The sequence below is a fragment of the Eretmochelys imbricata genome, chromosome 12 (genome assembly GCF_965152235.1).
Source record: "Eretmochelys imbricata isolate rEreImb1 chromosome 12, rEreImb1.hap1, whole genome shotgun sequence".
In the NCBI taxonomy this organism is placed as follows: Eukaryota; Metazoa; Chordata; order Testudines; family Cheloniidae; genus Eretmochelys; species Eretmochelys imbricata.
The window spans coordinates 9,997,194-10,022,422 of NC_135583.1; the positions used below are offsets into that span (position 1 = coordinate 9,997,194).

General features: G+C 40.9%; 1 protein-coding gene across 1 annotated transcript in view; it reads right to left on the minus strand.

Annotated features, from left to right (window-relative positions):
- NECAB2 (N-terminal EF-hand calcium binding protein 2) overlaps positions 1-25,229 on the minus strand; it is a 374,877-nt gene that overhangs the window by 211,435 nt on the left and 138,213 nt on the right. Inside the window, exon 3 of the mRNA XM_077831510.1 lies at positions 17,250-17,358. Coding sequence (XP_077687636.1) covers positions 17,250-17,358 — 109 coding nt within the window. The remainder of the gene's footprint in view (positions 1-17,249; positions 17,359-25,229) is intronic.

Below are 25,229 nucleotides of genomic sequence, written 5' to 3' on the forward strand. Positions count from 1 at the left end.
TATCAGTGGACTCCCCGTGCCATTATCTAAAGGAGATCGCTGACGTTTCTGTGCAAGAGGGAAACATCTGTTTAGAGTTCAAAGTGCTGCCCAGACTGGTTTCTGGTGGCAATGGCACCACTCCAGTGTCCTCATTCGCTGACTTTTTTAAAAATAGGAAATATCAAGGGGTGAGGAATTTTGTGCGTGTTTTCAAAAAGCCTGCTACTTATAGCAACAGTTCTGACACATGCTATGTTATGTCAGACACAGCCCTGCATCTACTGAAGTCAGTGGCAAACATCCCATTGGTCTCCACAGTGCAGCATTAGACCTCAAGGCCCAGATTCACCAAAACGTTTAAACATGTATTTCCAGAAATCAGTGGTACTTAACATTAAGTATGTGACTAAGTGCTATGCTGAATCAGGGCCTCAGTGCTGTTCTTAGAGCGTCTGAGCTTCGGTATGGGGATGGGTTCTGATAACACAGACCTGAACGTTTGTCCAGAACTTGAAACAAACCCAAAATAAACCATTTTGGACGTTCAAAAATTGTTTGTTATGAGCAATCTTGAGCTTTCTGTTTGGGACTAGAAGCGGAAATGCTGAAACTCCATACAGCCCAGGTTCTTTTCATGCAATTTCCAGATGAGCTTTGCAGACCAAGGGTTTGGATAAACAGCTTGGTGAGGCCTACTAAAAAAATGTTGCCTCCCTATCTCTTGTAGCAGTAAGTTCCACAGGTTGATTATGAATTTTGTATTCCAGTATTTTCTGTTAGCAGTTTTAAATTTGTTACCTTTAACATTCATTGGGTATTCATTTGTGTTATTAGAATCTATGTATTGTGACAAAGTTCCTCCTCTACCTTGGTGGATCTTGCGCTTATTGGCAGATTTGCTCGCTTTGGAGCTTCACGGCAGCCCTTAGTTTGGCCGTTTCCGTGAACCCACAGTCCAGGTCAACTCCTCCTGTGTCTGACCAGGAATTGGGAGGTTTGGGGGGAACTCGGGCCCGCCCTCTACTCTGGGTTCCAGCCCAAGGCCCTGTGGAATGCAACTGTCTACAGTGCCTCCTGGAACAGCTGTGCGACAGCTACAACTCCCTGGGCTACTGCCCCATGGCCTCCTCCCAACACCTTCTTTATCCTCACCACAGGGCCTTCTTCCTGGTGTCTGATAATGCTTGTACTCCTCAGTCCTCCAACAGTCTGCGTTCTCACTCTCAGCTCCTAGCGCCTCCTCCTCCCAGCACCTGACACGCGCACCACAAACTGAAGTGAGCTCCTTTTTAAACCCAGGTGCCCTGATTAGCCTGCCTTAATTGATTCTAGCAGCTTCTTGATTGGCTGCAGGTGTTCTAATCAGCCTGTCTGTCTTAATCGTCTCCAGAAGGTTCGTGATTGTTCTGGAAACTTCCCTGTTACCCTACCCAGGGAAAAGGGACCTACTTAACCTGGGGCTAATATATCTGCCTTCTATTACTCTCCTGTAGCCATCTGGCCCAATCCTCTCACAGTATCTAGAAACTTGTATGCCCCCTCCACATCATAACTATCTGAGCACTGGAATCACCTTCTCTGTACCATTATTTTATGGGCCCTCTTACTTGTCCATTTTCTAAAATACTGGCCTTATACTTTCACTGTCCCTCAGACAGAAGTTCTTCCATGTATGTACATAGGTTTCTCTTTGATCACAAAACGTAAGCACTCCTGACTCCAACCCTATGCTCAATCTACTCCACTATGTGGCTTCAAGACAGATTTTTAAAAATAAGCGAATGATGGGACCTGGTCTCATGCCCAATGAACATATTCCCGTTGCCTTCTAAATGGGCACCAAATCAAGTCTTATAATTTTAAAAATTAAATAAGAGGTACATTAAAAATTCTAAGATAGTTGCCCACTCATTTTAAAGTAAATAAACTAAGCATATTTCTCTTTTACTTGCCCTTTTTTGGACTGCCCTTTTAAAACCAACATAGTGAAGAGGAGCTTGGTTTAAAAAATCCCCTCTGTTGGGAACCTGAGTTAATTATTTAGCAGAATACACTCCTGTGGTTAGGGGGATTTTAGTTTCCCTGAATTCAGCTGTGACGTTGTCTGATTAAAATATAACCATGCAAATCATTATTGCTACGACTTTTATATATTTGCAGCAAATCTTATACAAAATATAACTCCTGGCTAGCAAGGGTTAAACAGCTTGCAGGCTGAATGACCCAGAGCCAACCTTTAAAGTCATGTTAGAAGGTATGTGAATGCTAATTAGGGCCATTCATGCTAAATAGGCTAGAACTTTGAAATGCAAACCTATGTTATTAGAAGTTAGAAGTGATACTAATTGTCAGGTTTCAGAGTAACAGCCATGTTAGTCTGTATTCGCAAAAAGAAAAGGAGACTAACCTTAGAGACTAACCAATTTATTTGAGCATGAGCTTTCCTGAGCTACAGCTCACTTCATCGGATGCATACCGTGGAAACTGCAGCAGACTTTATATACACACAGAGATCATGAAACAATACCTCCTCCCACCCCCCTGTCCTGCTGGTAATAGCTTATCTAAAGTGATCATCAAGTTGGGCCATTTCCAGCACAAATCCAGGTTTTCTCACCCTCCACCAACTTGATGATCACTTTAGATAAGCTATTACCAGCAGGACAGTGGGGTGGGAGGAGGTATTGTTTCATGATCTCTGTGTGTATATAAAGTCTGCTGCAGTTTCCACGGTATGCATCCGATGAAGTGAGCTGTAGCTCACGAAAGCTCATGCTCAAATAAATTGGTTAGTCTCTAAGGTGCCACAAGTACTCCTTTTCTTGATACTAATTGTGTGTATCTTAAAAGCTAACCATGAAAAATGACAATTCATGTCTGTCACTATAACTATTGATTCAGAGATCAAAAGGGAATATTAACATTTAGATGAATCTTGGGTGAGATAGTGTCATTGTCTATATGTCTCCTTGAAGTTTGTAATAGTCTGAGTAATGGATAAATTGCCCTGTGTTAATTTGTGTAACTAATTACTGGTGAAAAGAAAAGGAGTACTTGTGGCACCTTAGAGATGAACAAATTTATTTGAGCATAAGCTTTCCTGAGCTACAGCTCACTTCATCAGTTCCATGCAGTAGAAAATACAGTAGGGAGATTTTATATACACAGAGAACATGAAACAACGGGTGTTACCATACACACTGCAATGAGAGGGATCAGGTAAGGTGAGCTATTACCAGCAGGAGAGAGAAAATAGTGATAATCAAGGTGGGCCATTTCCAGCAGTTGACAAGAACGTCTGAGGAACAGTAGTGGGGGAAAAATAAACATGGGGAAATAGTTTTACTTTGTGTAATGACCCATCCACTCCCAGTCTTTATTCAAGCCTAAAAGTTAATTGTATCCGGTTTGCTGAATTGGAATTAATTTGCAGTCTCTCGTTGGAGTCTGTTTTTGAAGTTTTGTTGTTGAAGAATTGCAACTTTTAGTCTGTAATCGAGTGACCAGAGAGATTGAAGTGCTCTCTGACTGGTTTTTTAATGTTATAATTCTTGACGTCTGATTTGTGTCCATTTATTCTTTTACGTAGAGGCTGTCCAGTTTGGCCAATGTACATGGCAGAGGGGCATCGCTGGCCCATGATGGCATATATCACATTGGTAGATGTGCAGGTGAACGAGCCTCTGATAGTGTGGCTGATGTGATTAGGCCCTATGATGGTGTCCCCTGAATAGATATGTGGACACAGTTGGCAACGGGCTTTGTTGCAAGGATAGGTTCCTGGGTTAGTGGTTCTGTTGTGTGGTGTGTGGCTGCTGGTGACTATTTGCTTCAGGTTGGGGGGCTGTCTGTAAGCAAGGACTGGCCTGTCTCCCCCAAGATCTGTGAGAATGATAGGTCGTCCTTCAGGACAGGTTGTAGATCCTTGATGATGCGCTGAAGAGGTTTTAGTTGGGGGCTGAAGGTGACGGCTAGTGGCGTTCTGTTATTTTCTTTGTTGGGCCTGTCCTGTAGTAGGTGTTTAGAAAACAGAAGGTTACATCAAAAGCCTATTGTTTACCCAGGTCTGTGTGGCCAAGTGGATGCTAGAACACTGTATAAAAAGACTCTTGGGTCCTGATCCTGTCCATCTCAGATCTGCTTGATGCTTCATCAGGGGAAGCTTAAACCACCAGATTGAGATTCCAGTGCTGACTGGTCCGCCCTGAATAGGATATTGGACATTGGACTATAACCTATGAACTATTTATTTGCAACTACAAAGCTCACCATCTCTGCTTTGTATCTGAACCTCAAGAATTAAACTCATATCTGTATGTATATTGATCTTTTAACCATACTCTCTCTCTCTCTCTCGTTTTTTAATAAATTTTAGTTTAGTTACTAAGAATTGGCTGTATGCATGTATTTGGGTAAGACCTGGAATATTCAATCACCTGGGAGGTAATGTGTCCGATCCTTTGGGATTGGTAGAACCTTTTCTTTTTATGATGAAATATGATTTTCAGAAATATTCATCATATTTGACTTAGGTGCCTGGATGGAGGCTTGAGGCTGGGTTGCTTTAAGGGAACTGTGGTGTTGGTTTTTGGGCAAGCAGTGAGGTAATAAAGGAGCTGTTTTATGCTGGCCTGGTAAATTTAAGTATTGAATTATCTATCAGTTTTGGGGTTTGTCTGCCCTATTCTTTGGGGTTCATCCTAATTGAGTAACCTTGCCTGGCCCCCACTGGGACCCCAGTCACATCAGCTAAGATTCCAGTCCCCCAATTGCCCTCACTGATATTCAAAACAAGCCTGTGTTACCATTAGGAAGATCTGTTTATCAAGGAGATCAACAAGTGCAATATGACATTTATCATTAGCAAAGAGAGAGTCTGAGGGGGAAGAACACCATAAACTAGACACGAAAGTTATTTCCTGTGGCAATGCAGATGAGGCACTGTGATCACCGATTAAATTTAAAGGCTCACATCATTTTCACCTACAGCAGACTCCTGACATGCCACAAATGAGGGGCATTTTCAACATCATTCAAAGAGGTGGATGTGAAACTAATTAGTTCATCTGAAAAAAGACAAGAAACCAAAGAAAATTCAGTCTCTGAGGTCTATTATTGTGTGAAAAAATAGCTGTCAACAGAAAGAGCCCTGTGGAATGGTGTTATCAGACTTCAGAAAATGATGCTTTTTACTGCAGCTTAAAAAGTAGTAAATGCTGGGAGTCTTCTGCTTTACAAAGCACACTTCAGGCTCTCAGGCCATGTTTTTAAGAAAGCTTGCACAAGTCCCCAGTTTGAGCACAGACATTAGAGGCTGATTGCATACAAACGTAACATTTTCAGACATTTGGGTCAGGCTGCTCAAGCGCTACATAGGGGTAACTATTTCAAAAATGCTTAAGTATCTTTATAGCGTAAGTGCCATTTTTAAAAGGGACTTGGGCAAGTAGTCTAAATTCCTTAGAAGCCCATGTCTCTTTTGAAAATGGGACTTCAGCATTTTCAAAAATGCTGCCCTAAATCTATTTATTCAACATTTAAGACTCTTCCCACTTTCACTCTCATATATTTTAACTTGCACAGATTAGAATGATGTTTTGTGTAACAGCATACGTACAATTTTACAGATTTAGGTCCTTCTCATTCCTCCTCTCTCTAATTTCCTTTCTCTCTTCCCTTCACAGTCAGAGTTCCTTCTATTTCTCTTCAAGGATGCTGCATGTATTAATCCTACTTATACTATCTGTATCCCATTCTAGAGGTACTACTTATGTGTTTACTCTATAACTGTAAAATGTTTGTTCTGAAACTATGCAACTCACCAAACAGGGCGAAAAAACTTCACCTAATGTCTAATGCAAAATGCTGGATTCCTACAGAAGGTGTGATCTCCTGCCCATCAGGAAGGGCTATGGAATCAAAATGGCCATTGTTGAACAAATACTTTGTCGATTGCTCTGCCCACCCACCCATGCAGAGGTTACATGCAGAAATGCTTGTCCCATCAGCTTGGACTCTAGGAAGGAGGGGATAAAAATCCCTGACCAGAGGGAATTAGGGTCTCTTTATGCTGTCTGGACTCTGAGGGGCAAAGATTCCTGAACATAAGAAAGAGATGCCCAAGCCGCTTGGCTTGGGTTAGCCCCAAAGGACATAAAAGCTTGATTTTATAGAAGTTTCTATTACCTTTTGAATTTAAGATTGTATCTTATTTGTAAGTGTGTGCTTACCTCCTTTAACCTTATAAACAGCTCTCATTTCTTTTTCCTAGTTAATAAACCTTTAGTTAGCGTGTTACAGGATTGGCTATAAGCATTGTCTTTCACAGAATCACAGAATATCAGGGTTGGAAGGGACCCCTGAAGGTCATCTAGTCCAACCCCCTGCTCGAAGCAGGACCAATTCCCAGTTAAATCATCCCAGCCAGGGCTTTGTCAAGCCTGACCTTAAAAACCTCTAAGGAAGGAGATTCTACCACCTCCCTAGGTAACGCATTCCAGTGTTTCACCACCCTCTTAGTGAAAAAGTTTTTCCTAATATCCAATCTAAACCTCCCCCACTGCAACTTGAGACCATTACTCCTCGTTCTGTCATCTGCTACCATTGAGAACAGTCTAGAGCCATCCTCTTTGGAACCCCCTTTCAGGTAGTTGAAAGCAGCTATCAAATCCCCCCTCATTCTTCTCTTCTGCAGGCTAAACAATCCCAGCTCCCTCAGCCTCTCCTCATAAGTCATGTGTTCTAGACCCCTAATCATTTTTGTTGCCCTTCGCTGGACTCTCTCCAATTTATCCATATCCTTCTTGTAGTGTGGGGCCCAAAACTGGACACAGTACTCCAGATGAGGCCTCACCAATGTCGAATAGAGGGGGACGATCACGTCCCTCGATCTGCTCGCTATGCCCCTACTTATACATCCCAAAATGCCATTGGCCTTCTTGGCAACAAGGGCACACTGCTGACTCATATCCAGCTTCTCATCCACTGTCACCCCTAGGTCCTTTTCCGCAGAACTGCTGCCTAGCCATTCGGTCCCTAGTCTGTAGCGGTGCATGGGATTCTTCCATCCTAAGTGCAGGACCCTGCACTTATCCTTATTGAACCTCATCAGATTTCTTTTGGCCCAATCCTCCAATTTGTCTAGGTCCTTCTGTATCCTATCCCTACCCTCCAGCGTATCTACCACTCCTCCCAGTTTAGTATCATCCGCAAATTTGCTGAGAGTGCAATCCACACCATCGTCCAGATCATTTATGAAGATATTGAACAAAACCGGCCCCAGGACCGACCCTTGGGGCACTCCACTTGATACCGGCTGCCAACTAGACATGGAGCCATTGATCACTACCCGTTGAGCCCGACAATCTAGCCAGCTTTCTACCCACCTTATAGTGCATTCATCCAGCCCATACTTCCTTAACTTGCTGACAAGAATACTGTGGGAGACCGTGTCAAAAGCTTTGGTGCAAATTGACCTGGGGTAAGTGACTGGTCCTTTGGGACTGGGAGTAACCTGAATATTTTGTGATCTTTGGTGTAAAGTGACCATCTATCACAGAGTCAAACTTGCCTGGGTGGCAAGATAGATCGGAATGCCCAAGGGGACTGTCTGAGACTCTACGTTAAGGCTGTATAGTGCCTGAGGAGTTTACATTTGTTACTTGGTTGGTTGTCTAAGTATAGAACTCACAACCAGTTTGGGGTTTGTGCCCTGCCCTGAGGTTGGTATTCTTGCTTGTGAGCCACTCCAGACAGTGTGACTATTGGCATAGTCAGCAGGATTCATATGCCACAGTCAACTGGATTTACAGATTATAACCCAGCACTGTTAAAAGTTTAAACTTGACATTGAGAATTTTTAAAGGTTAAAGAACAGACACAAGGAGTGGACCACAGTCATATGATGGTTTTGACATAAAAGACCTTGAAAAGTTATGTGATGAGAGGGGAAAATCCTATAAAAAGAAAGACCCAGATTAGGAACTGAGAGTTTATCTGCCCCAGATACTGCAAAGCAACTGGCGCAATTGCAGTGCCAGGCAGCCCGGGAAGAATGCGAGCCACTCCAGACAGTGTGACAATTTCCATTCATAGCAGTTGCTTACCAAGATACCAATTAATAAAATTTCAGTGTGATGACTTAGTACTTTTTGCTAATGCAGCTGCTTGCATTTGGGATTATTATACCAAAACCAGCTAATGAAAGAGCAGGTCCAAGAGCTGCTGAGTGTTCGAGTTTGTAGAGCAGAAAGTGGAGCATCACAGAATCTCTCCTACTCATTACGGGCCTGCACTTGGTAAGTTGTTGACCTCCCTCAATTGCCATGGAAGTCACAATTGAGAGCAGACTCTGGAGTTTCCTGGATCATCCCCCTCCCTCCCCGCACCTTGTTTTGACAAAGAGTTCTGCATCCTGTGTGCAGTGACCCTCAGATCTACCTGACAAATACTCTGCGACTGTCACCAATTTTTACAATTCTGAGACAGCTTCTGCCTGGCTCTAAGAGAGCTATATAGGTGCTTGACCACCTGACCCAGTATGTTTATTTCCTTCCTCCATTAGAAATTAATTTCTGGTGATGCTATGCCTCCCTACTCTACGTCTAGGTTAGTAACATCATCACCATCATGCTACTGCTCAGCCCCAGGAAGAGGCAAGAGGTGCTGATGGAACCCACGGCAGCAGGGTCTGCTTTAGATACACTGTGGAAGACGACGATTCTGGAGGCAGATTTGACCAAAGTCTACGTTGGTGACAATGGGTGTGGCAGATCACACGTGTAAGAGTCCAAATCAAACAGAGTAGTCACAGCGATTTTCCACTTTGGCCACAGGTGCTGGAACTAGGGGTGCGGGGAGTGCGGCCGCACTCCTTGGCTTGAAGTGGTTTCCATCATATACAGGGTTTACAGTTTGGTTCAATGGCTCCCACCCCCCCACCCCTCCCATTATACAAACTGTTCCAGCGCCCCTGATTTTGGCTCTCCTCTCCCCTCAGGTGGATGTGCTGTTTCTGGCCTTGTTATACATAAAGAGCTTTTCACCATCAGTAAATGTTAAGGGAGAAAAATAGACAATTTGCATTAGGGGTATAAAGTGGGTAGATGCTTAAGTGTGGTGATTTACACTCACATGTTCAAGCCTAACTGAATGGTTAAATTCGGGGTCAGGAAGGCCTTTCCACCAGAAGATAGTGGCAGGGATATCTAGACTTAATTCTCTCCTCCAGGAGCAGTGATCATGTCTCGCATATGAATCTTTGGATGGAGAAGGTATTGGTGGATCTCTTTCCTTCCCATCTTCTTCCATGTTTCACAAAAGGTAGTGGGGACAGGAATGGCATCTTCTCCGTTTGGAATATCTCTAAGACATTATGGAAGTAATTAATAAGAGAAACATGATTTCATTCTTCTTTTCTGTGAAGTCAGTTTGGGATTTTGCAGTATTTGCCTTACATGCAAAGTTGTTTCGGTAAAGCGAAGCATGCTTCCTCTGCTAGTCTTAACCGCTGGAGGAATACAGAGGGCAAGATGGACATGTTCCTTCTGCTCTTTGTCACAGTTCATTTATACCATGTATCTGAGTGCCTTAGCAACAAGCAACAGTATGAGCAGTGAAAGATGAATAAGGTTGGTTTCAGATCCAAAAGAAAGGCCAAGAACAGAGCAGAGATTATTAAAAAGGATGAGGAATCCCCTGAAGAAGCAGGGGGAAGTTGCTTATAGACACACAACTTTGTTCATCTGCTAGCCCATTGAAGATATGAATAGGGAATTGCTCTTTTAAAGAGATCTCGCTTGTCCTGGAACTCTAATCTGCTCTGAAAGAAAAATAGTATATAAAGAGAGCAAAGTATTAAAGGGACTGAAAACCCACAAAGATACTGCTGCTGATTTTCCATAATCACATTATACAAAACAGTTCTTGTAGCACACGCCTACAGTGCCACACCATTAACCTCTTAAATGACACTTTCTAGGCAAAGTAGTGTTGAGAACAAGCCTCATTAATGTTTCAAAGCTATTTTTGGATATCTCATTTTTGTCAAACACCTAAAGCCTCCCCCCTGATGACAAGAACACATTTTGCTGGGGGGATTCTTATCCTTTAAAAAATAACTTGCCAAGCTGTAGCATGTTCTAGCTGGGTACCCATAGGCAGTAGCACAGACTTGCTCTTGGGTCATTAAGTATTCATTTTCCCCCTGCATTGTGACCTTCCTCTTCATTTTTCTCAGGTTAACCGTCATCTTCCAAATGAGCCTTTATTGTCCCAAGGAAGTCAAGAAACCAAACTAGATGTTCCTATTCAACTAAGTCAGTTCCCCTGTGCCTATAAGAACTCTGGAAATGGAATCAACGTTTTATAATTTGGCTGGTAACAGCAATTATTAATATTCAGCAAGAACATAATTTTCTTAATCTAGCACTACTCTAGCTACAAAGTAATTTAAGTCACAAAATCTTTAGAACTGCACACTAAGCAAACGTGATGGAGGAGTACGAGAAAAGCACACTGTTAAAATGAAATACCAAAATAGCTTTGAAAATAAATTAACTTATCTTTTCAACCAGCAATTAATTTTAATTCAAATTGCCTTTAGAAAGATAAAGTTAATATGCCCTGTATTCTTATTTGAAAGAAAATGCACAGTACCCATCTGATATTTCAGCCTTTGTCTTTTACTGTATAGAGCAATTTCCTTATAAGAAAAATCTGACAATATTATGTCTGACAATAAATATTATGTCTGACAATAAACTAATTCAAAACCAATAATTTCAGAACATACCAGACTCCAGACAGAATGTAAGAAGCAGGGAGTAATACTTGTTGGAATGGTGATAACAAGAAAGGGAATATTATTAATCATATTTAGCATTGTCCCCAACTACAAATGTTAGATGATTAAATGCTATACTGAACAGTGTTATCCCTGAACAGTAGGCCAGAGAATTTTTTATTTTGCAAGATTTAAAAAGCATGAGTTACCAAAATTCCTCATGGAAGGAACAGAAAAAGCAGGAGCGCCTGCGGGAGTCATCAGGGTTTCCTCAGTCCTTTTCTGTCAGTCTGGGTCCCACTCTCATTGGTGTGTGAAGATCAGACATGCATAATAATTCTTTCAGGTCTGTCAGCAGCCTAGGCCACTGTTGATCTGCTTACAGATCCTAGCGGGGTTAGAGAATATTATCTGAGTGGTTTTTGTTCCTCCCTCATCTCCAGGGTGGTTTTTTTGCTTTTGTGATAATACAGCTGCCCAAAGAGATCTCATGTGAGATTCCACAGGATTCTTGTCTTAATTCTTCCAGTCCAATGGGAATGTATGGGGCTTTGATGTCATCAACATGCAGACAACAGTCGATGTCTTATTTTCATGAGATCTGGATGACACAATTTCCTTGTTTTTTCTAGTGCCTTGCTGAAGGCTGGGATTTGAATAAAACTAAGGTGTAATCAAAACAAGACAGACGTTGTCATAAATATAAAGGGAAGGGTAAACCCCTTTGAAATCCCTCCTGGCCAGGGGAAAGCTCCTCTCACCTGTAAAGGGTTAAGAAGCTAAAGGTAACCTCGCTGGCACCTGACCAAAATGACCAATGAGGAGACAAGATACTTTCAAAAGCTGGGAGGAGGGAGAGAAACAAAGGGTCTGTGTCTGTCTGTATGCTGGGTCTTGGCTGGGGATAGACCAGGAATGGAGTCTTAGAACTTTTAGTAAGTAATCTAGCTAGGTATGTGTTAGATTATGATTTCTTTAAATGGCTGAGAAAAGAATTGTGCTGAATAGAATAACTATTTCTGTCTGTGTATCTTTTTTGTAACTTAAGGTTTTGCCTAGAGGGGTTCTCTATGTTTTTGAATCTAATTACCCTGTAAGATATCTACCATCCTGATTTTACAGGGGGGATTTCTTTATTTCTATTTACTTCTATTTTTTATTAAAAGTCTTCTTGTAAAAAACTGAATGCTTTTTCATTGTTCTCAGATCCAAGGGTTTGGGTCTGTGGTCACCTATGCAAATTGGTGAGGCTTTTTATCCAACATTTCCCAGGAAAGGGGGGGTGCAAGTGTTGGGAGGATTGTTCATTGTTCTTAAGATCCAAGGGTCTGGGTCTGTAGTCACCTAGGCAAATTGGTGAGGCTTTTTACCAAACCTTGTCCAGGAAGTGGGGTGCAGGGTTTGGGGAAGTATTTTGGGGGGAAAGACGCGTCCAAACAGCTCTTCCCCAGTAACCAGTATTAGTTTGGTGGTGGTAGCGGCCAGTCCAAGGACAACGGGGGGGAATATTTTGTACCTTGGGGAAGTTTTGACCTAAGCTGGTAAAGATAATCTTAGGAGGTTTTTTCATGCAGGTCCCCACATCTGTACCCTAGAGTTCAGAGTGGGGGAGGAACCTTGACAGACGTCAAGAGAAAAGATCACAATGGCAGAGAGGGGGTGACTCCTGTCCCCATTGCTGAGTGATTTCAATGCCCTTTACTCAAGTGCTGCAGTTTTACAGCACTCTAGGTTTCCTAACTGATCTCAGAGGACATGAAAAGTGTAAAAGCACTTTTCCTAGTCAGGTGACCATTTCCCTCAACTCTGGACCTTGCCATTGTCATACATGCTTCTGTGATTCCTAATTTGGATTATTATATGATCTACATGAGGTGACCCACTTGGAAGTTAGATCTGATACCAAACAGGATATTGCTAGAGGAACAGCTAGTGCAGGGTGCCTATGATCCACCAGGAATGGAGGCTAACTCAGGTTAGAGAGATTAACTTTCCCCTCCTTATTTTCTCCACGGCAGTTGAGATTAGCTGGAGCATTTGTTCTAACAAGCTATAGATTTAGACATCTAGGAGCTGGTGGGAAGGCATTCTCAGCGCAGGGCAGCTGACACAAATTCCTTTCCCTTGGTAGCCCAACAGTCTTTTCACCTTTGTGGCAAAATGCATGCTACAGCTGAGAGAAAATTTTCAGCTGAAACCATTTCACCAAAAAATGCAGATTCAGGCTGACCAAAACTTTAAGCAGCTTCTTGGCAAAAGATCAATTAATTGTTTCAATCAAAACCAAAAGATAAAAAAAACCTGAAAACCTTTTGTTTCAACATATTCAGAATGAAAAGTTTTGAGTTTTCCATTCAAAATGTCTGTTTATTTTGAAATTTACTTCAATTTTTATTCCAAAAATTTAAAAGCATTTTAAAAAGCTTGAAAACGATACACACAATTCTAGAGCAGATTACATAAATTGCTTTTGCTTGAGGGAAGGCTGGCACTAGCGAGCTAGGGATTGGGGACAAAGTTTCTGCCACTTACAAAATGTTCTCTCTCTCAGTTTTGGTAGATTTATCTTGATGTTAAAAATTCATAAATTTATGCTAAGATTTAACTTGGAACTATGACCAAAATCCAAAGTTTTTGCTTCAGCCAAGAACACCAGATGTTAAACCAGGATGGCACTCTGAAAGCATCTTGTCCTTAAGGATTTCAAAGACTAGATAAATAGGTTTTTAAATATTTTATGTGTGTGTATATATATATATATATGGGGTGGGGAGGTTGTTTTTTTGCTGAACATTTTATAGATTTTTTTGTATTAAACTGAGATATTGCTGGCACTAGGAGTCTAAGCAAATCACCACTAACAATGCAGGAATCTGACACATCTAATTAGAACACCTGGATATTCAAGTGTTTAGATGAAACTGTTCTTTAAAAGTTGAAAAAATAGTTATAAAAAATATCCCGGGCTGCTTGTTTCACATCCTCAGCTAGGAGCAAAACAGAAAATGTTTAAAATTGACCTCTTTCTAATGCAATGCCCACTAGTTTAACTGTGGGTAAAAGGACATGACAACTCATTAGAACCCAAAGCTAGTTGCAACACGTGTAGCAGCTGGGGGCTGTGCAAGAATTCAGACATCAGTCAAGCACACAATGTGCTGTAACTTGCATAGCACAGTATTATATGGCATGTTTTCTATGCGCACTACTATACTACTATTTAGAACAGTTGCCCATTTTCATTTCTTTTTAGTTTAGGAGTAAGAAGTGCCCATACACAGTCTCTAAGTACGTTGCCAATTATTTAAAGTCACAAAAGCAAAATGCAATACAATCAAGCTCACCACTTCCACTAAGCAGCAACCCATAACCAGATATTAAACTCCATACAGCAGTCTGGACTTTAGCCCTCTTACCTTTCTGCAAAGGCCAAATGAAATTAACATGCATTGTGCAACACCATAAAACTTAGCAAATATGGATTATTTCAGACCAGCGACAGAGCATTCCTGAGTCCCACAACCTTGATCGTGTAAACCCTGCCATGTTCCGCCTCTCTGTTATATTGAGACGGAACTAGAGTCAGTGTCTCTGCTACCATGGCAGAGTAGTGTCAGTCTGATTTTTGCTACAGTCCAGATTAAGAATGCCCTCTTCTTTTTATTCCCCTGACTCCCACACTATCCTTCACATTATTATTGTAATTCTTTCCAAGATGTATTACGACCCTACAAGACAATCCTAGGAGAGCCACTCAAGGTATTTTGGTATTTTTACTTCCTTTAGATACATTTTTTCAAACTACAGAAAACAAAACTTGGATTTGATGGGAGTTCTGCAGTAAAGGTTCAGGTCAATTCTTACCATTTCTTAACCAGTTTATCCAGCCTTACTAATTAATGAAAAGCCAATATTTTTATGGTTTAATATTAAGAGCCTGATCCTTTAAGCCTTCAAACCACAGAATTTCCATTGGGTTGTGTTTGCAGTTAGCTCATGTCAAGAACTGGAGCTTATTCACTACAAATATAAGTTGGCCGTTTTTTCAAACAGACATTATTAAGGGCACAAGAGCAAACTATCCCACTCTGTAGGAAAGACAGGAAATCTGGCAAGAGAACACCCTGGCTTAACCAGGAGATCTTCAATGATCTAAAAATAAAAAAAGAGCCCCACAAAAAGTGGAAACTAGGTCAAATTACAAAGGATGAATGTAAGCAAACAACACAAATATGTAGGGACAAAATTAAAAAGGCCAAGGCACAAAACAAGATCAAACTAGCTAGAAACATAAAGGATAACAAGAAAACATTCTACAAATACATTAGAAGCAAGAAGAAGACCAAGGACAGGGTAGGCCCATTACTCAATGAGGATGGAAAAACTATAACAGAAAATGTGGAAATGGCAGAGGTGCTTAATGACTTATTTTTTTTCAGTTTTCACCAAGAAGGTTGGTGGCGATTGAACATCTAACATAGTGAATGCCAGTGAAAATGATGTAGGATCAGAAGAGGCTAAAATGGGGAAAGAACAAGTTAAAATTACTTAGACAAATTAGATGTCTTCAAGTCACCAGGGCCTGATGAAATGCATCCTAGAATACTCAAGGAGCTGACTGAGGAGATATCTGAGCCATTTGCGATTATCTTTGAAAAGTCATGGAAGACGGGAGAGATTCCAGAAGACTGGAAAAGTGCAAATACAGTGCCATTCTATAAAAAGGGAAATAAGGACAACCCAGGGAATTACAGACCAGTCAGCTTAATTTATGTACCCAGAAAGATAATGGAGCAAATAATTAGCGACTCAATTTGCAAACATCTAGAAGATAATAAGGTGATAAGTAACAATCAGCATGGATTTGTCAAGAACAAATCATATCAAACCAACCTAACAGCTTTCTTTGAGAGGGTAACTAGCCTTGTGGATAGGGTGGAAGTGCTAGATGTGGTATATCTTGACTTTAGTAAAGCTTTTGATACTATCTCGCATGACCCTCTCATAAACAAACTCGGGAAATGCAACCTAGATGGAGCTACTCTCAGGTGGGTGCAAAACTGGTTAGAAAACCATTCTGAGAGAGAAGTTCTCAGTGGTACACAGTCATGCTGGAAGAACATAATGAGTGGGGTCCCGCAGGGATCAATTCTGGGTCTGGTTCTGTTCAATATCTTCATCAATGGCATAGAGAGTACACTTACAAAGTTTGCAGCCAATATCAGGCTGGGAGGGGCTGCAAGTGCTTTGGTGGATAGGATAGGATTATAATTCAAAATGATCTGGACAAACTGGAGAAATGGTCTGAAGTAAATAGGATGAAATTCCATAAGGACAAATGCAAAGTACTCCATTTAGGAAGGAGCAATCACTTACATACATACAAATTGGGAAATGACTGCCTAAGAAGGAGCACTGCAGAAAGGGATCAGGGGGTCAGAGTGGACCACAAGCTAAATATGAGTCAAGAGTGTAACGCTGTTACAAAAAAAGCAAACATCATTCTGGGATGTATTAGCAGGAGTGTTGTAAGCAAGACATGAGAAGTAATTCTTCCGCTCTACTCTGCGCTGATTAGGCCTCAACTGGAGTATTGTGTCCAGTTCTGGGTGCCACATTTCAGGAAGGATGTGGACAAATTGGAGAAAGTCCAGAGAAGAGCAACAAAAATGATTAAAGGTCTAGAAAACATGACCTATGAGGGAAGATTGAAAAATTTGAGTTTGTTTAGTCTGGAGCAGAGAAGACAGAGGGGACATGATAATAGTTTTCAAGGACATAAAAGGTTGTTACAAGGAGGAGGGAGAAAAACTGTTTTTCTTAACCTCTGAGGATAGGACAATGGGCTTAAATTGCAGAAAAGGAGGTTTAGGCTGGACATTAGGAAAAACTTCCTAACTGTCAGGGTGGTTAAGCACTGGAATAAATTCCCTAGAGAGGATGTAAAATCTCCACTATTGGAGATTTTTAAGAGTAGGTTAGACAAACACCTGTCAGGGATGGTCTAGATAATACTTAGTCCTGCCATGAGTGCAAGAAACCAGACTAGATGACCTCTCAAGGTCCCTTGCAGGCCTATGATTCTAGGATTCTAACAACAACTGCATTAGAAACTCACAGACAGATCAGGATAGCTAGATTAGATAGCCCTAGCAAAACTTTCTAGAAACGAGGGAAAAAATCAAAAGGTTAGCTGATTGTCCCTATTATTCAAAATGTATAGTTTCAGAGATTTTCATAAACAGGCTGTGCTTCAGGAAGTGTGTTGAACTTATACCAGGAGAACAAGGAGCCCTAATGGTCTTCACCATGGGAGGTCAAACCTTGAAGAAATGAAGCCCCTCAAGGCTGGCAGAAGAATTCCATCACAGTATACCTTGCACATGTTTAGATCTTTTAAGAAGCAAAACGTTAATAGTTGCACATCAAGAGTCCTAAAATCTATGTCAGTTGAAAAGAAATGGACAAAGAATTATATGCTTACCTGGTGTTGTCTGAGTCAATGGTATGAAAGAGCTGTTCAAGTTCTTCTTCATTAAGAGTCCCGTCTGAAAAAAAAGCCTGGAACTCCTCCAAGGACAACTTCCCATCATCTGTGAATGGCAAGATATCAGTGTTAAGAATAAAAGGTTAATGGAGGGAAAGCACAATCAAATGAAATACAAGGTCATGATCTGCTTAAAGATATAGTGGAGAAATTCTTGGAATTTCTGAGTATCTGTCCTGTAAAGTATCAACACATTCACCAATACGGCGTTCCCTTGGTACGTGGCTGTTTTTGGAACACAGGCTTTCAAACAGGATGCATCTAAGAAGGCGGGGCCAAATACATTACAAAAACTGAGAAGAAGGTTGCCAAAGGCAGCCAAATATTTAATGGTTATGGCGCTGTGAGGCATGTGCAAATGCCAGATCTACCAAATTAAAGGGGAACTTCTGATGGGCAGCAGCAGAGCTAAGCTGGAAAGCAAATGCCATATAAAAAGGGAACCCTTACACCAGCATTAGAAAGAAGGAGCTCTATTTGAGGGAAATGTTCACAGTTTATTCGTTTATATGCTTTAGACTCATCATCACAATGTATTACAGAAACAGAAGTCAGAAGATTCAAATACTTGATAATCCCTTGAAACCACTTCAGAGAACAGACTTCAATACAATTTTTATTTCATGTTCAAAAGAGTTTAGTTAGAACCATTCTCTTGTTTTCACAATATAGAACTTGAAATCAAAGTGCAGAAATAGCCATAAGAGAAAGGGAGCACCAGTGAAGTCAGGAGAGCTATGTGAGAGCACAGGGCCCATCCACACAGAGTAGCTTGGTGGATCTGGGCCTACAAGTCAAACTGTGGCATTGGCAGCTGTCCCAAGGAAGAAGTGATGTGAAGCTGCAATTCCCTAGGGATTAGAAGGACTGTGCAGGTTGCACCATCCTTTAGAAAATAATTAGGCTTTTAATTCCCTGTTGCAATTGGATTAAGGAAAAAAGAAACCTGCAGGGTTCCTTCTGAAATGAAATCATACTGGAGTTCAGGGACCCGTTTATCTACTGTATGTTTAAATAATGCAGGACATTCAGTGTTTAGATGGTGCCTAGGCCTAGAGTGTAATTAACAATGTACTACTTACTGTATACAGGACTAGCACTCACCTTCTCCAACCAGTTACATACTGTATCTTATAGCTCAGGCCATGGATGCAACAGAGCAGGACATTTTAGGGTAGTTTTCACTTGAGTTACCAATTGTTTGCACACACAGGACCTGTCATCTTAATGTTGAAACTTTCCTTTCAAAAGACCTTGAGGACATACCATGTGCATCTGCTTGGCCATACACATAGGCATCTGCCTTGCTGAACATGGGTTGGTAAATCTACAGATCAAGTGAAGGAGTTGGAACCTAGAAAGGTTTAAAATCCCCCCTTAACACTGACTTCAAACATGGCCACTGATTTTGGGGCATCTAACTAGATGCCCTTTGGGCCTAATTTTCAGAAGTACTCAGGCATCCTCGAAAGCTTATGCTCAAATAAATTTGTTAGTCTCTAAGGTGCCACAAGTACTCTTTTCTTCAGGCATCCTCGACTCCAGTTAGCTCAATGGCAGCTGCAAATGACCAGCACTTCTGGGAATCTGGCCCCAGGTCGCAAATTGGGGACCCAGAAACGTAGTCACCCCAAATCAGTGGCCATTTATGAAAATTTGGCTGAATATCTTTGAGTTGTATACTTACATGTGAGCCCGCTGCACTGATGTGGGCTGGGTTAAGTGGAAGGGAAGAGGCTGGGCATTTGCCAGCGTTGTTAATTGACTGAAGTATCAGATGCTGGACACCTAGAACAACCAATAGTCTATTTGTATTGGATGTAAGCAATGCATCTCATTGTAGTGCTACTATAATATTTTGGGTTACTATTGTAAAATCATGCTCTACCTATTTAAAAGGCTAGCAGGGAAGAGAGACAGACATGTGTAGTCATGTAAGGAAAGAAAAGTTGTAAGATAGTTCCCCGACATAACAAAGGTACAAGCCTAGCTATGAAACGGAGAGATTCTCCCTCTCCAAGCACTGTGAGAAGGTTTCTTCCTATCTGTAGCAGGAAGCCAAATAGTGAGGGGCTGGGGAAAACTCCTGTACAAAACAGTCTACAGTGAAGCAAGGATGGAGACAGGGTAGCTTTAAGGGATAAAAATGTTTTATTTATTCTGTTGAAGTTCCCTGTTCAGTGCTAGAAGACAGCAACTAATAATGTAACATTGCTGTACAACAGTGCCTTAGGTGGAGGAATTACTGCAATTTATACACAATTTAAAAGCTCTTCCTTTCAAAGCCCTAGATTTATAGACTGGAAATGTTGCCTAGGCTGAGATACGAGAATGTATCATTTATTATTTAATCAAATCAATTAAAAACCCATGGTGCTTCTCTTTCAGGAAATGATGCTGGAGGACAAAGTTAGCTGACTCGCCATGTACACAGGTGAACAAGCTCTGGCTTGGGAAAAAAAAAGAAAAGTCTGGTGCTCATGAACTACACATCTGGACTTCCAAGCGTTAATGCAGTATGTATGGGTTGAAGCCAGTGTATTTAGAGCTGTAATTAATCTGGCATAAGGTATCTATTTTATTGGTGATTCTATAAAGATGGTGACAGAAGAAGGAACATAAAATCAATATTGGGGTAAGCATTTATATTTTGTCGGGCTCTACAGAGAATGGCTGCATTTGATAGGCCAAATGCTGAATTCCCAATTTAGCTTTTATTCTGTCCTTACCCAAAACGTTCACTCGTTTCATTGGGAGTGTTGGGACTAACGGGAGTAACAACTAAGGGCTTCTAGATTTGGCCCAAAATTAATTTGGACTTTAACCATTTTTTGCTGACGCGTGCTGAACTGTAATAGTTCTATTTTCCATTCCATAAAGATCTGCAGAAGAGGAGGTGAACTCGGGATATCTGGAACGCTCAGCAGCAGGTAGCAGACTTATTCAGGTTTTGATATTTTCATTGGCAAGATTGAAAGTCTCAGTGGAAAAGGACTTTGTGTAAATGAATCATTGTTGAAAATGAAAGTGTCCATGTTTGAAAGATGGACCTTATTAACCAGCACTCTACCTCTTGGAGCATCAGACCTGATCATGTGGTATCCTTTCTCCAACTCTGCCCAGGGCTGTATATTTCATAGGAAGATGAAAAATATCCATGATGCCCCTACTTATGTAATGCTATACTCAAGATGGAAGGGATAATTTCTTCCTGACCCCAGTTGGTGATTAGTTTATGCTCTGAAGCATTCAGATAAATAACCTTTTTATCCCAGCAAGTATAAACTGCAGAGGCTGTTCTTATACAGAAGGTCTAGTTTTTAAACTTACTAGGTGGTTGTTTGCCTCAATAATATCCCGCTGGACAAAGGTCAAGCAGAATCACCTTCCCACCAGAGCAATTTCAAGCAGCATTAGTGGGAAGGAAGCAAAATAAAACTGAGCACACATTGTTATTTTAACCAATGAAAGTCATGTACAGTTTTCTTTCAATCAGCACACACAAAAACCTATTTTGATGCAAGCTTACTTAAAAGCAGTTGTGATTTTTTTCCAGCCAGTTTATGTTTTCCAAGAGGAGAATGTCTCATTTCACTTTTACTTGATTTCTTAAGTCACAAACTATTTTTTCCCCACTGAAACTTAAGTGTCTACATTCTAAGTGGTGCAATACTGCTTTCCTGATTCCTGTACCAAAGCTTCTGAAGCATGTGGCTAGGAACACAGGGGTGGGTAGCAATTTTTCTACAGTAGTTCACATCACTTCAAATTCAGTGTTAGTGGGTTATTTAAAGAGCTGTCTACCTGGTTGCAGGAGTATGTTTAGGGGGAAATGTGAGAGGAATAAAGCAATAGCTTAGCACAGCAGCAACTGCAAGAGACATTTTTATAAACGCCTATCATAATGTAAGCACCCCCAAATATTACTGAAGTGCTGAAGGTACGTTGGTGCTGTACAAAACAGGCGTACAGATGGCCTCAGGATCCTAAAACAGGACAGAGAGGGGGACTTAAAGGAAGGAGGAGCTGAGAGTTATTTGACTTTTGCTGTTTGTGGACCTCACAGAAAAAGTGGGTCTTTAGGATGGATTTGACATGGAGAGGGTGAAAAGCCTGGAACTAAACATTATTTAAAATCCTCACCCACCTCCAAATAACTACAATACATTAAAACACAAATCAGTCTAAAGCCCATGAAAAGAGGTCAATATTTAATGCAAACTTGAACACACATCCATAAATACACCAGGGAAAGTGATCCAAAGTAACAAAAAAAAATAAAAATCCTTGAGCAATGTATCTATAATTGTAAAACAGCCTTAGGTTATATATCGATAGAGCACACTAGACAAGAATGTCTGGAGAGAGAGGAGCTCAGAGATAAGAGAAAGCAAGACCATGCTAGGATTTGAAAGCTAAAATTAAAATGCTAGAAAATCCTGGCCAAAGAGGACTGGCCAACACAGTAATAATATCCCACTTCTACAACCAGCACACGTTAAGATAAGAGTTGATGTATTCTGAAGATTTTGTACTCTAGTAACAGTCTTATCAAGAAAATCATAGAAAAACAAGTTGCACAAAGTAGAAATTTGCTAAGTTACCAAAGAATGGATAAGGATGTAAGAAGCTTGCCTTTAGTTACATGCTCCTGTGTGCAAGAGATACAGGTTCTCCAAATGAATTGTGATGTAATATATCAGAATGATATCAGAAGTCTTAGAATTCCACTTAGCCTACATTCTTCTCAGTAGAAGTTATTGTTTAGGGATATGGGATATTTCCACCTTAAAATAAGTTCCCACCTTTGATTAATATTGTGACATAAAAATTACATTTACATACAAAATCTACATTAAAGTAACTCTACATTTTCATAGATTTTAAGACCATCAGGGACCATTTTCATCTAGACTGACCTTGTGCATAACACAGGCTACAGTATTTCCCCGAATGATTCCTACATCTTTGGTTGCAAAGTTGAGCACCCAAATGTTTAGAATTGGCAATATTAAAGCTGCCTGACTGGGAAAAAATGTAACATTAGCAAGTTATTTATTTTTCAATATTCACTTTAGAAACAAAAGAACTCATTTTACTCACGCTCTGCACACACACACACACCCAAAATCAATCTCAGGCAAAGTCCATGGAAAAATCATGGAGCAGGTCCTCAAGGAATCAATTCTGAAGCACTTAGAGGAGAGGAAAGTGATCAGGAACAGACAGCATGGATTCACCAAGGGCAAGTCATGCCTGACTAATCTAATTGCCTTCTATGATGAGATAACTGGCTCTGTGGATGAAGGGAAAGCGGTGGACATGTTATTCCTTGACTTTAGCAAAGCTTTTGACATGGTCTCCCACAGTATTCTTGTCAGCAAGTTAAAGAAGTATGGGCTGGATTAATGGACTATAAGGTGGATAGAAAGTTGGCTAGATTGTCGGGCTCAACAGGCAGTGATCAATGGCTCCATGTCTAGTTGGCAGCCGGTATCAAGTAGAGTGCCCCAAGGGTCGGTCCTGGGGCCAGTTTTGTTCAATATCTTCATCAATGATGTGGAGGATTCCAGGTGTGGATTGCACCCTCAGCAAGTTTGCAGATAACACTAAACTGGGAGTAGAGGTAGATACGCTGGAGGGTAGGGATAGGATACAGAGGGCCCTTGACAAATTAGAGGATTGGGCAAAAAGAAATCTGATGAGGTTCAACAAGGACAAGGGCAGAGTCCTGCTCTTAGGACGGAAGAATCCCATGCACCACTACAGACTAGGGACCGAATGGCTCGGCAGCAGTTCTGCAGAAAAGGACCTAGGAGTGACCGTGGACGAGAAGCTGGATATGAGTCAACAGAGTGCCCTTGTTGCCAAGAAGGCCAATGGCATTTTGGGATGTATATGTAGGGGCATTGCCAGCAGATCGAGGGACGTGATCATATCCTTCTATTTGGCGTTGGTGAGGCCTCATCTGGAGTACTGTGTCCAGTTTTGGGCCCCACACTACAAGAAGGATGTGGAAAAATTGGAAAGAGTCCAGTGGAGGGCAACAAAAATGATTAGGGGTCTGGAACACATGACTTATGAGGAGAGGCTGAAGGAACTGGGATTGTTTAGTCTGCAGAAGAGAAGAATGAGGGGGGATTTGATAGCTGCTTTCAACTACCTGAGAGGGGGTTCCAAAGAGGATGGAGCTAGACTGTTCTCAGTGGTAACAGATGACAGAACAAGGAGTAATGGTCTCAAGTTGCAGTGGGGGAGATTTAGGTTGGATATTAGGAAAAACTTTTTCACTAGGAGGGTGGTGAAGCACTGGAATGCGTTACCTAGGGAGGTGGTGGAATCTCCTTCCTTAGATATTTTTAAGGTTCGGCTTGACAAAGCCCTGGCTGGGATGATTTAGTTGGGGATTGGTCCTGCTTTGAGCAGGGGGTTGGACTAGATGACCTCCTGAGGTCCCTTCCAACCCTGATATTCTATATTCTATGAAAGACCAAAGACAATTTTAACCTAAAAAGTTTGCCAAAGTTATAAATAATTGAAAAGAGGGGTTCATAATAAGACTGCTTCAGTATAGGTGTTGCAATGCCACCTCAATGTAAAACGCTGAGGAATCTATAGCAAATGTCTATTCATTATGGAGCATATGATCAGAGTTCTCATTTTCTTTAATGCTTTATGGAAATAAGACGACAAGGCAATCCATAAATCCTCCAAAATTTAGCAAATTTGGCCACTAGGGTTTCTTTCTCTAGGGATTTTACTTTCTACCTGTACAAATACTTATAGTGCTGGTCTGTTCAAAAGTGACCATATAAAAATGTCACCTTACTCAGGTTACATCTACACTGCAACCAGGGGAGTGATTTGCAGCTCATGTTTTGCATACCTGCACTAGCTTAAATCTAGCTAGTGTGCTAAATATAGCAGTGAGGATACAGAGGCATGGGCTAGCAATGAACGCAAGGTGATACCTGGGGGGGATGGGGACACAACAGGTAGGCTTGTATAGCTTGTGCTGACGCCCATCCTGCCACTTCCTCATTGCTATTTTGAGCAAGCTATCTAGATTAAAGGTAGTGCAGATAAATCCACAAGAGCTGCAAATTACACCCCCAGTTGCAGTGTAGGTGTAAACCTGCCATGTGTATTCAGAGTTGTATCTGCCAATTTACTAATATATATTTGTTACTTTTTTACCTCGATGAGCACTGAAGAACCAACATGAATCCAGAGTACTCATTGGATTATATTTTGGTTTATGCATCATCAAGAGAATTCTCAGTTAAATTCCAATTACAGAACCTGTATTACTACTGATGCACAAGCCAAAAAAGAAAAAAACGGATTGACTTCCAAATTCCAGGATGGGTACCCAGTACAACTTCCATTAAAGTCAGTGAGAGTCCTTCTAATTATTTCAATGGGATGAAACATGCCTAGAGTTTTCAGGGCTATCAGTTAGGGGGGAAAATACCTTTACTCTATGCAGATTTGATCTGGAAGATATTTCAAAGGTATAAATGGGATTAGGCACTCAACTGCAATCCAGAAAACTAGCAAAATAGAAATTGTGTAGTTGTTAACGAGATGTCATACTTAATGTTCATAAAACAAAGTTTTGTCATTAAGGAAGCTTAAAGATTCCTCTTCTATATTAATTTCCCCCCATGGAAGTTATCTAATAAATGGATGCATTATACAACACAACATACCAAACATGTTAAATCATTGTTTGGAAGGCAGTCTGATTACCTTTAATAGATCTATTTAGGGAAAAGAAATGAAAATACATGTTTTTCATTTGATATGCTCTAGGGCTGTCAATTAATCACAGTTGACTCACACAATTAACTAAAAAAATTAATTGTGATTAAAAAAATTAATCTCGATTTATTGCAGTTTTAATTGCACTGTTAA